Genomic DNA, 12,889 nt, shown 5'->3' on the forward strand with positions numbered 1-12,889 from the left:
GAGATAGATCAAAATAATGTACTACAATATTGTACATCTTAAAAGGGTCTACAAAAAAGTCTGCGATGGTATATGTCTATCTCTTAGGGATAACCCACAATAACCATTTTTATCCTTTACTTTTTATGAGAAATAATGACTTATTTACGAAGCGATTGTAAGCACTACAGCAATTATTCTTATCCAATTAAGTACCTTAAATACATTGTGCATTTAATATAGATGAATATGGCCCTTTACAGCATGTAATGTAAATGAATATTTTCGAAGATATTACAGATTTAAAATGCAGGAACATAGCGGTTGCGGCGGTACTGGCCGGGAGGCCGATTTGTATTGTCTAATGACAAAAAAACTGTGAATGTTGTATATAAAGACATTCTGTAGTATATTTAGTATGTTCAGGGGTATCTTTTGATAATTTCCCCTTTTCGATAATAATCTAAACAAAACACCCGTGCGAAGCTGGGGCGGGTCACTAGTAGGTAATAAAGCAGATAGGGGACTTTACCAATTTTATTCGAAAAATACTGATTTTTACGAAGCGGCGGTTGGCATATATTAGTTGTATACTTTCTGAGATTCCCTATACTATACCAAAAGGTCCGCTCTTTCGCATACGGTATACTATGAATGCCTTAAAAGGAATCACATTCAGTCTGGGTTAGATTAGATAATTTGAGATAGGCACCATTTAATATATGAAAATTTTCCTGTTGTTCTCCCTTATAGGTTTTGGCAGATATGGGAACCTATTTGCATAAAGCGATTCCAGACACCAGACTGACGGTAAAAAAATATGCCGATGCAAAGTTTGAGTATCTTGCATACTGTTTAAAAGTTAAAGAAATGGACGACGAAGAGTGCAGTTATGCTGCGCTACAGGAGCCTTTATATCGTGTAGAAACCGGAAACTATGAATACAGGTTATACAATATTTTTATTCACCAAAAATTATAAATAGTAATAAATAAAACTGTGAAAATAACGATTAGGAACAAAAATTTTCTCTTTTTTTTTAGATTAATTCTACGTTGTCGACAAGTAGCCCGAACGAGATTTGCTAAATTACGTTCGGATGTTTTGGTAAAAATGGAACTCCTGGAAAATAAGCACGTTCAATCGTTGGGCGGACATCTAACAAAGCTAATCGAAGCTTTCGCTGAACTACATAAGAAAACGTTGGAACTTCTGTCAGGCCCAGCACTATTTCCTGTTGAAGTCGATTTGTCCAACAGTGCTTTCCAATACAAATCGACAACACCAATCACTACAGTAAGTAATACATGTATATACAACCAACTGTACAACCAAATATGGACCCGTCCACTACTTTCCAATTGCTGTTTCTACTTCGAATACCTTAAAATTGATGGTTTTTAATGCAAGATTCTGATTAAGATCCGTCTTAATAGTCACCTTTTATCGCAGCCGTTATGATTCCAAGACAAAAATGGGCTCAGTAATTATAAGTAAAACTATTATTGTTTACTACAAGGTACACACCTTGTGCAGCATACGCTTCCCCAGATAAAAATGTTCAGTCTCTTAGAGTCTCTGAATGCGAGACTTGAGTCTCCGTCTCTCATCAAATCTCTCTGGTGTTGCTGAGAGAGACTGTTAAAAAAACTGTTTAGCGTCTCTGAACGACAGACTCTAGTCGCTCATAAAGAGATCCTCATTTCGTATCCAGTTTCTGAACGAGAGACTCGAATCTCTGAACGAGAGACTCGAATCTCTGAACGAGAGACTCGAATCTCTGAATTAACAATTTTATTGTTCGAGTCTCTCATACAGAAACTGTGAGGGATCCATAAAAACACCTAGGTAATAACTGAGAGACTGTGAGAGACGCTCTCAGAGACGCTGAAAGACTCTGAGAGACTGGAGAGAGACTAAAGATTTTTGTCTAGAGTTAATACGCTTAATTTGTGCTTCACTTTCATAACTGTTCACATGTTCTTTAATTCGTTCTATAAACGTTCCAGCCGTTTGACCACTGTACACTTAAATGTTTACCTTTTCGGTCACAATAACGGTATCATGTTCTAGCAAGAAAATGATGACGATGATGAACACGATATTGAAAATGGAGAAGAAGTTCGAGAAATTTCGACAAGGACGTCTATCAATGAAGTCCTCAAGTCCTCCATTTTGTCTGAAGACTTACCTCTGGAATCCGATTCTAGCCTCTTGATTCCTGGTTTAGGAATTAATCAGACCGAGGAGCCCGATTATAACAATATGGATACATTAACACTACTCTCGTCTTTAAACATAAACGGAGTCCCAAAAAATGACGAAGATGAGAAACTGTTAGACCTATCCTCTGAACGTTAAACAAAAAATTTAAGAATACGAAAATATTTATGGAATAAATTTACATACATATGAAGTCTGTTTTAATTTATTTTAAAATAAAAGAATATAAGTATGTGAGTAAGTAATAGAAATAAAACCGATGTTCACCACGTGTGCTGAGGGTTCTTTATGCGGTCCTAAAAACATTGTCAAGCCCAAGAATCTTAAATTTGATACAACTTATATATGGCTGATTTTAGGTATCTAGAAAGTCAGGTAAGTCAGGACGGAAGGATTAGTAGGGATATAAAGCAGAGGTTAGCACACGGTCGAGTCGCCTTCAATAAAAACAAGTCACTTCTATGTTCGCGAACGGTTAATTTAGAAATTCGAAAAAGATTGTTAAAGGTGTATGTTTGGAGCGCGGTGCTGTACGGGTGCGAAACATGTACAGTGGGCGCGGCGGAAAAGAAAAGGTTAAAAGCGTTCGAAACGTGGTGTTACCGGCGAATGATGAGGATACTGTGGATAGAGAAGGTTAGAAATGATGAGGTATTAGAAAGAAAAAGAGGACTATGCGGAAGTCACCTAAAAAAAAGGCGAGATAGGGTGGTAGGACACCTTCTCAGGCATGAAGTTCTAGTCAGAGACATATTAGATACAAAAACAGGAGTTAAGAGGAGTAGAGGTAGACCTAGATTAGATTACTGTTCGCAAATAGTTAAGGATGTGGGATGCTCTAGTTTTAGAAGCGAGCGGTATGGCTTAGAGGTCTAGACCATTGCTTAGCATTCGGGAGGACGCCGGTTCGATGCCGGGTCCGTCTGCCTTGGTCCAAGTTTTTCTGTGGTTTCTTTGGATCCCTTAGGGGCAGTAATATTCCACAGATAATCTTTCATTCTCTTCTGTCTTCATTTCGTCCGTCTCATCTTTCTCCCCCGAACCACCACCCACCCATTCCCACGATTCCTGAAAGCAGGCTGAAGAGGACCTTCCGCCCTACCTTCCGGCATAGTCCGGAGGGACTGCCCGCCCACCAGCATTTATAGCTGGTGGGAATGAAACACCCAAAAGTTTTAAGTGATTTTCCTAGTTTTAGGGAAATGCGAAGAGTAGCTCAGAATAGGATACGTGTCTAACCAGTCTTAATACTGACGACCTTGTTTTTTTTTGTTTACATTATTCTCAAGGAGAGGAAATCTTTAAAAGACACCTCCTGAAGGAAGGTAATATCGGATTTCTACCTACTAAAACTCCTCCTCGAGTGGAGAGATATACCCGAAGGTTGTACATCCCTGGAAAAGAAATAGAAAGGTTAGAGTGAGAAGAGGATTAAGTTGAGAAAAAAGTTGAGTGCGGGGGGAAAAGGGAGTATTTTGGGAAGAAAACCATTTTAGCTCTGATTCGTATAATTGAAAGTACATTTTATTTTTTTCACCAGCTTGTGAACAAAGTTCAATATTTTCTTAATGGGGAAATTCTTTTCAACTTAAGAAACTAGTACCCTAGTAGATATATATATCTATATACTAAAAAAAAAATAAATGTTCACAATTTTACTCTTATCTAATAAACTGCTTTCTAATAATTTGCGTTAAATCCCACATTGAGGTAAAAACAATTTCATCATTTATTTACAGACTGAAACCATCTGTTTCTATTCCAATCTAAATAAACATTGTTTTCTTCTGCTCGAGTTCGTTGGTTACTCTTTATACATATTAGAATGGTTCAACTGAGATAAGGAGAACGAGGCAAAAAACAGGTATCATTGTGAAGGTTAACCCTTCAGTGAATTTACGACTGATGTAATAAGTATTTATCTAGTTTAACACGATTTAGTCATGGTATTTCGTTAGTTGCTGTAATAACGTAGCGCGATCGTGTGGTTTTTATTATTGTTTGTAATTACTCGTATTTTACAGTGATTTTTCGTGTTAGACAATAAATAAATAAATGTGAAGTGTAGTGTGTGTGTGACTTTAAAGTGCACGGAACTGTCATAAATCAAGGAAATTATCAAAGTTTCAAAACAAATTTAAGGTATTGTAGCTACTTTGATACAATAATTTTTGATGTATTTTTATCATTTACATATTTGTAGAGGTTAGTTTTATTAAAGTATCTACTTATGTAAAGCAAACGCCTTGGTTACTTTTGAAGAAATATTTTTTGAGAGCAAGTTTTAATATTTCCTAGATCAAAACAGCAAGAAATGGACTCATAGTGTAGCTTTTTAAATAGACCAAAGCTTCCTCTATGTACAATATTATACGTAACTTTGTTTCTTCGCATTTATTCTGCAATAGGTAAACACTAATAGCGAAAATAATGAAATAACATAATAAAAAGGTATAAAAGGCAATTCATCCTGTCAATTCATACATAAAAAATTAAGCAATCCTAGATTCTCATAGATTCTTATATTGTTTAATATTCGATAAGCATCTAATTACAATTAACGAAATAAACATACCACAACACTATACAATATCTGTTCAAAAAGTATCGCTAAGTTTAAGTTTTTTCAAAAATTATTTATTTATTCATGAATATTTATTTTGTCTCCTTGAAAGTAATCCCCACTAGATATTATACACTTGTGCCAATGTATTTTCCAATCCTCGAAGCACTTCAAAAAATCGGTTGTCTGTAAAGTCGGTTTACTGACGATAGTTGAACGTGACAACGTCATAAGAAAATAGTGATGGAATGGTTTCATTTTTCAAAAGAAAATTTTAATTTTATTTGTTTGATAGATATTTTGTATGGATAAAGAGAAGGAGGTAAATGGAAATGTATTATTGTATAGCAGCTGTGCACGCGGACGCATCGCTCACTCAAGTAGGAGAGAGACAGATGTCGAACGCTGCCGAACGCGGAGGCCGATTGTGCCTCTTTGTCGCTCGTTCCGCGCTCTCGCTTGCACTTCAAGCCTTAAATGGAATGCCTCAGAGCGAGGTAACGCCGCATGAGTCATGTTTTTTCGTGCTCTATCGAATTATAAGACGTTGTCACGTCAAAAATCATTTTTTGTGATCTTATTCAGCTCCTCCTTCGATACTGTCTTTATCGCCTGAATCATGGCGTAGCATCGTCCTTTCATGAGTCTTTTCAGTTTCGAGAACAAGAAAAAGTCAAAAGGAGCCAAATCTCGGGAATACGGTGGGTGCTGCATTATTAGTGTGTTGTTTTTGGTCAAAAATTCGTGCACAAGCAACGATGTGTGAGCGGCGGAGTTATTATGGTCCAAAAGCCAATGTTTGTTTTTGTTTTACTTAACTAGTTATAATTTTAGTGATCAATTCTTCGCGTTTTATAAATTAATTTAATTTATTAATTTTAAAATGTTTCTAATTGATATTTCTTTTTCCAGGTACTGTTTTTGCCATCATGTACGTAAGTGATCCTACTTTTTTTTTTTAATAACAAGCGAATGTAGTAATAAGTAGATGATTCTTGAACGTTCAAGAAAGGCTATTACAATCGAGTAAGAAATAGTGGAGTGTACTGTAATACAATAAGTAAAAACAAATAAAGGATCGTCCACACGGACGCGAAACTAGGGCGGTCTGAATTTTTCGTAACGCAACATTAGCAAGCGGCGTGTCAGCGAAATTTTGGTCTCGCACACATATGCGATTTTTTCCTGCCGCAAATGGTATTATGCAATAATAATTTAGATATCTGCATTTTCTTAGACGTTGCTTTTGGTACCTACTCATATCTTGTAATGAAACAACAAATTCTAAAACTATTTCATTATACGTATAATACAAAAAAGTTACATAAACATAATTTCAAATGTATTGGAAACTATAATTTCTTATTAGGTGCATATTTTTTATTAGGATTTTCCATAGTAGAGAGCGTACCATTAAAAATGAATACAGGTGTTCCGCAGGGTACTATCTTGGGCCCACTCTTGTTCCCGATATATACTGTCTGTTTTGTGCGTACATTTATTTTTTGTCACGCACAGTTCACACGCCAAGTTAACTTTGTGTGAATTTATTAAAATAACAAGAGTTAACTTAAAATTGTTTATTAATGCATATTTATAAGAACGATAGATTTAAGATGTTACAAGTTGTACGTGATTGAACAGGATCTGTCTTTCTTTTTCATTGTAGGTATAAACTTCTAAACAATTAATATATAAGGCTTGAAGTGGTAGGTATGTTCCGAGAAGAGTATATAATGTTGCTAACAAATGTAATAGACCCCAATTTGAAATTAGGAAACAGTAAAATTAACAATATTTAATTTAATATTTAATCAATAATTAATGTGAAAATTAATTTTCGATTTTCCATCCACTACGAACACCCCCGCCGGGAATCTGTAGCGGATGAAAAATCGAAAATAAATTTTCACATTAATAATACACGTTAACCACAATTAGTAATTAAAAATGTCATAGTAAAATTAACAGTAGGTAGATACATGCAATAAAGCTTCATTTATTAGGCTTATCGGCAAATTTTGCAAAATACGTGTATCTAAATATAATTTGGTCGAAATCCTATCCATCCTACGAAAGAATGGACTTACGTCATTGTAGGAGGACAAAAGTAAAAGTGTTAATTCATACACTCTTATACACGACAGTCGTATGTCGTTTATTATTAGTTCATTATGCTCTTCTACGTTTCTCTTTATTTTTGTCAGTCGATTTAAGAAAGGATAGTGTACAAGGATAGTGTAGATAAATATACTTCATTTACTTTCTCTAGCGATGTGCCCCTTCCAATGTCTTGGATGCGCGCTGGCAAAATCGTAGGTAGGGAGAAAAAAACTCATTATATTCTCGATTCTTGTTCATTAAACATACTTTTTCATACAGTACCTGCCAAAAATTTTATTCAATCATGAGTAGTGGTGCGAGTCGAAACCAAGCGTTAAAGCTATGTCTTCAAATATAAATAAACATTTCGTTGATATTTTCAGCAGTAAATAAATGGTACCAATAACAGCACATTTGAGCAATGCAATTGTAATGGATAAAATGGTCAATTTTTCCGTGCAGTACTGTACGGATTATACGCTCCTCAGCGGTTAAGAGTTGTCTCCTTCCTTTTCTGGCCTAGTGCTGTTCTTTTCTACTTTGCACCGGTCAAACTGAAGATCACATCGCTACAGAAAGTAAACGAAGTATACATATCATGTGTTTTTCTGTATCTCTGACAATGTGTGTACAAATTTCATGTTAGATGCGTTGATATCCGAAGTATTTGTCAAAGATTATCGACTACCGTGTAAAACTAATTTTTCTATTCCCCGGGAACAATACTTTTTCTAGATCAAAGGTACCCTACGTCCTTTTCTGTACCTCTAACAATGTATGTAGAAAACTTAATGATCCATTGGGTAGTTAATGCCTGAAAAGGTAATAAAGAAACAAACAAACAAAGCCTTATTCGCATTTATACAAATATTAATTTAGTTTTATAATAATAATACTTACAGCTTCTTGTTCTGTAAGATAAATGCTTCAATATGATATATGATAAATATTTGCTTCAATGCTTTCGATTATATGTTTGCTTTATTTCTTGAACGCAAGATAAAACCGAACAAAGGTTAGCGAGTGTGCGCTGGAATTATCCAATTATTTAATTACCAGAACTGATCGTTGCTCTGGCTCTGGCCAACTGCTGCTTTATATCGTATTTTGAAGTATTATCTCATAAATGTTACTATAAAATAATACAGATTGTGTATGTGCCAGTTGCTGCCACAAACCCAAAATGCGTGAAAGGATTTGTACCGTTTCCAAAGTGCTTATAGTTTTGTGCACTTTTAACTGTTGTTTAAGTGATGAATATACGCCGATTGTGTTATGGCATGGGATGGGTAAGTTAAGACTTTAAGTTAATTCACTTTAAAGTAGTACCAGAATGTTAACTTTATACTTAAAAAAAACAATCGAATAAATTCTCAATTAAACCGAATGATTAAGTAACTAACTTTCTAGCAAATCTGCTATAAATTATACATAATTTCTTGATCTATTATATATCACTAGGTATTTATATCACTATATGTATTACTTTTTTGCTTGCAATGTTTACTTTACCTGCCTTATTTCGACTATCTCCTACTATATACCAATCAGCAATTTATATGATTTATAGAATGTTCTCGACCTTTTCTGAAAGCTAATTAAGAATACCTCTGGAAGCTTCTCGTAGTTTCTTTTGTTTTGCATTCTTGTATGTGTCATTGACGTATGATTTACGACCAACACTCAGCACCGCCGCGTACAAATCGTCGCCTGCGGCGTTCGGACAGACACAAGGATAGTAATAAACCAGAAAAATTCAAATAATACGAATTAAAAAAAATTGAAATAAAGTGCCACCTAAATAGAATTGCCTTTGAGTTGGCTCCATCATTTGATTAGATGTTTCAATAGTCAGCTAATCCGGGAGTATTATATTTTCTACCCCAGTTATAATCATCTTTTTTATTCGCTGATTACTGTTACAACATTTAATAAATTTAGGTAAAATTTTACAAAAACCTAATCCTTTACGGCATTTTGCGAATCTTTTTCTAAAATCTGGAGCCCCGAAATGTACCTACAGTTTTGACTGACTGAGAGGTTGACAAACACACAAATATGTATACGGTAAGACATCATACAGTAGAACCTTGATAACTTAAACCTCGATAACATAATAACCTCTATAAATTCATAAAATTTTGTGTTCCCTTCCCCTAGGAGTCCAAAACCTTTATTACTTAAAATAGAAACTCTCTATAACTTAAATTAATAATTTGGGCATCGCACCTCAGTAAGCAGTGAAAAGTGGTTTGAATCGGGAGAAAGTCTTCTATGTAAAAGGCGAAGAATTGCTGAATTTCCTTATTTAGAAAAATGCTTGTTTACATGGTTTAGACAGAGTAGAAATATGTAAAAACATTAGTGTTAGTGGACCTATACTAAAAGAAAAAGCTGAAGAGTTTGCTAAGTCACTGGAGATCTATAATTTTAAAGCTTAAACATAAACCCTTAGTATGTAAAAACCTCAATAACTACTCAAATTATTGTACCTTTCCCTTGGTCTTTATCTTATCGAGGTTCTACTGTACGTACATATACAGATAAAAAAAAACCAAACTGCTACTTTAATACACTCTCTCCTTTAAAAAATTCAGGAGATGTTATCTAATTTTGATTGTGTTGTGTTGATTATAAACTCCTTGAAAGTGCGAATTTGATTCCACCATGAAGGGTTTTATATCTTATCAAATTCTTTGCTAAATGGTAAAACGATTACAAATATTTCTACTCTACTTACATAAGTACTTATTAACCCACTTCAATAAAATAAACAATGCAACTTTTTTATCCATAATCTTTGAAGATAACTAGGAATTTTTTATAAAAACTACAACAATCTCACACATTTTGTCTTTCCAGAATTTTTTAAGAAACATTCCATTTGCAAAATTATTTTTGATTAGATTTTATCGGCATTAATATTCCTACATAAGTATCTATAACAGACGTACGAATTTGTTGTTTCCTTTATCCATTTTGTTTTTACAAATTTAAATTGTTTTATACTTACACAATGTGTATTTTAATCAACTCAATGACGCACTTGACAAACTATTAAAAAGATTAACGGTATGCCAAATTTATTATTTTTATCATGCGAATTCCATATTTATATTCAATAATAATTGTGTGTGATTTTCTATCAGCTACAACAAATGTCAATAAAAATTGTGTCCTTAGCGCTTCCTGACAAAGTAGCTTCAAAATTAATAGCATGTGAACATTAAGAATAATGCAATACATTCAGCGTTCGCAAAAATATTCTTTGTTATTACAGTTATCAAACAATTGGAAAAAAATAAAGAAAAACTTCTTGTTTGTAAATATAATATTTATATCAATAACTACAGTTTTGGCCGATTTTATTAATACCTAAATTTGCTCACGAAGTACTTAACAAAATTATATACTTAAATAGTTTTCTACTTTTACTTTCTTAGAAAAATGTTTGCCTTTTAAACGATTTCTGCAATTACTATACTTTTACTTCAGAAACCGTTTTATAATTAATAAAAGTAGCTTGCTATAAACACGTTATTGAATTATATAATGTTACCCATAATAATTAAAACAACTACACATGATAAACTATAAAATGATGCTAATTACCTACACATAAGAACCAGGTCAAATGAATATTGTAGTATACGTAAGTGTCAGAACTGCTTTGTGTTATAACAAATTGATCTTGAAGATTTTCGACAGTTTATTATTGAAATTAGTCCTTTAATAAAGTACCTTTATAAAATATCCTTTTAATTTATTCTATTTCAAAAGATTGTCAATTCCACTCAAAAAAAAATAATAAATTTCACCATGTCACTAATAAATAATGTTCTTGTAAAACATATTCTAAATAGCTTTTGTGAAACATTATAAAATTTATTTTATCTACTCTCATTTCGATCTAAAAATTTAGTCCGCTTGCTCTTTAAAAATTTGTTTAGATTTAAAACGAAAAGCTCTTATTAGAATGTACAAGGTGAAGAAGTAGGTGAAATAGTGAAATTGATAAAAAATAAATACGTAAACATAAATTAAGAAGAAAAAAATGCATAAAATCGGCTCGGAATATAACCCAGGGCCGCCCGTGTAGCAGTTAAATAATTTAAATAGACTGACGTATAAAAATCGACTTCAATATTCATACAGGAATTACATTAAACCCCAACCATTTAATTTGCTATGTAAATACCTAGTGCTATAGTATTTTTAAGTTTAAAAAAGCGCTCTAGATATTGAGTGGTGTTTTAGAAAATACTACAAATGGCGCAGTAAACGCCATCTATAGCACGATGCTACATTTTAGGATTACGTATGCTACAGATGGCGTTTACTGCGCCACTTGTAGTATTTTCTAAAACGCGCTGTTAAGACAGCAGGTAAAAGTTGGTCTGTGTTCTGTCGGAGCTGCCTGCGACGCGCTGATGAGATCCAGAAAAGATCGAAATCGCGATCCTCGTCTGGCAGTTTCCACAGAATACAGACCACTTCGAGTGGTGTGCTTTCTCAAGATCATTTTTAAAACACCCTTAATAATACACTTAAATTCATACAGGAGATGCCTGCTGTTTTCCTTACAGCTTGGGCAAAGTACAAGTAAGATTAAATGAGTCCTTGCCGGGTGTCCACGTTGTTTCACTTCGGATCGGAAGTTCAGTTATAGATGACCTTGAAAACAGCTACTTCATGCATCCCAACAAACAAATTGAAGAAGCATGTTCAATAATCCAATCCGATCCGAAACTCGCGAAAGGCTATAACGCTATCGGGTTTTCGCAAGGCAGTCAATTCTTGTGAGTATAACATTTTCTGGTTTTCCTGTTAATACAAATGATTTTAGAGACAATTTCACTGGTTTATTTTTTGAGCATTTATTTAACTTATCATAAACAACATTTTAGACGAGGTTTAATCCAACGGTGTCCCTATCCCAAAGCTAAAACCTACATATCTCTTGGTGGCCAGCACCAAGGAGTCTATGGCCTACCAAGATGTATATCGCTTTCCATTAAAACTTGTGATTACATCAGGAGGCTTCTGAATTACGCTGCTTATAACAGGTCAGTAAAATAACAGATGTTGAAGGTTCAGTCTAAATATAGAACTATTGAAATCGAATAAGCAGTTTCGGGGATTACCTGATGCTACATTCAAACCTGCAAACTTAAAGACTTTATCTCTATATTTCAGTGTAGATTTTACAACATTCCTATTTATTGTTGTTTCAGCTGGCTACAGGATTTCCTGGTGCAAGCAACATACTGGCATGATCCTTTGAATGAAGAAGAGTACCGAGAAAAAAATTCATTCCTTTCAGATATTAATAACGAGAAAAGTCTAAATCAGACATACATTGAAAGATTAAGGAATTTGGAAAATTTTGTGATGGTTAAATTTTTAAAAGACACTATGGTACAACCAATCGAATCGGAATGGTTCGGATTTTATAAGCCTGGACAATCAAAGGATATACAAAGTCTTTTTAACTCCACGTTATACACAGAAGTATGACAAAATTATCTTTCCTTTTATTTATAGGGTTGTTCGGAAAGTCATTTCGTTTTTTTGTTGTGGAAATGAAAGACAGTTTTCGTATAATAAACAAATACTTTATTAAATTATATATTGACCGTTCTGGTCCAACACCTTTTGCCATCTTTCTGGTAGTAGCATAATTCCACGCTCATAAAATTTTTGGTCTTTGCTGGCAAAAAACTGATCGAGGAGGTTTTTGACCTCCACATTTGAGGTGAAGGTTTTACCGTCTAAAAAATTTTGGAGTGACCGGAACAAACAATAATCCGATGGTGCCAGGTTTAGAGAATATGGTGGGTGTAGCATTGTATCCCATTCAAGCTGTAAAAGCTTTTGGCGAGTGACCAAACTTGTGTGAAGTCTCGCGTTGTCATGGTGAAACACTACACCTTTCCTGTTGATTAGTTCTGACCTTTTTTGTTGAAGTGTATCATTCAGTTTGTCCAGCTGATGACAGTAGACCGAATTAATCGTTGTGTT

At 34.1% G+C, this 12,889-nt stretch overlaps 2 protein-coding genes across 5 annotated transcripts in view; both read left to right on the forward strand.

The window, feature by feature from the left end:
* LOC108744722 (PRKCA-binding protein) overlaps positions 1–2,395 on the forward strand; it is a 22,315-nt gene extending 19,920 nt beyond the window's left edge. For all 4 annotated transcript variants that reach the window (XM_018480631.1, XM_018480628.1, XM_018480630.1 and 1 more), the window contains 3 exons: positions 733–926; positions 1,023–1,275; positions 2,053–2,395. In XM_018480631.1, the coding sequence (XP_018336133.1) occupies positions 733–926; positions 1,023–1,275; positions 2,053–2,340 (735 nt within the window). In that variant the 3' untranslated portion in view covers positions 2,341–2,395. The remainder of the gene's footprint in view (positions 1–732; positions 927–1,022; positions 1,276–2,052) is intronic.
* A 5,556-nt stretch (positions 2,396–7,951) lies between these two features.
* LOC108744723 (palmitoyl-protein thioesterase 1) overlaps positions 7,952–12,889 on the forward strand; it is a 6,635-nt gene continuing 1,697 nt past the window's right edge. Inside the window, exons 1-4 of the mRNA XM_018480632.2 lie at positions 7,952–8,157; positions 11,430–11,667; positions 11,776–11,934; positions 12,103–12,379. Of these exons, the coding sequence (XP_018336134.1) occupies positions 8,052–8,157; positions 11,430–11,667; positions 11,776–11,934; positions 12,103–12,379 (780 nt within the window). The 5' untranslated portion in view covers positions 7,952–8,051. The remainder of the gene's footprint in view (positions 8,158–11,429; positions 11,668–11,775; positions 11,935–12,102; positions 12,380–12,889) is intronic.

Source organism: Agrilus planipennis, unplaced genomic scaffold (genome assembly GCF_000699045.2).
Source record: "Agrilus planipennis isolate EAB-ADULT unplaced genomic scaffold, Apla_2.0 scaffold16, whole genome shotgun sequence".
Lineage (NCBI taxonomy): Eukaryota > Metazoa > Arthropoda > Insecta > Coleoptera > Buprestidae > Agrilus > Agrilus planipennis.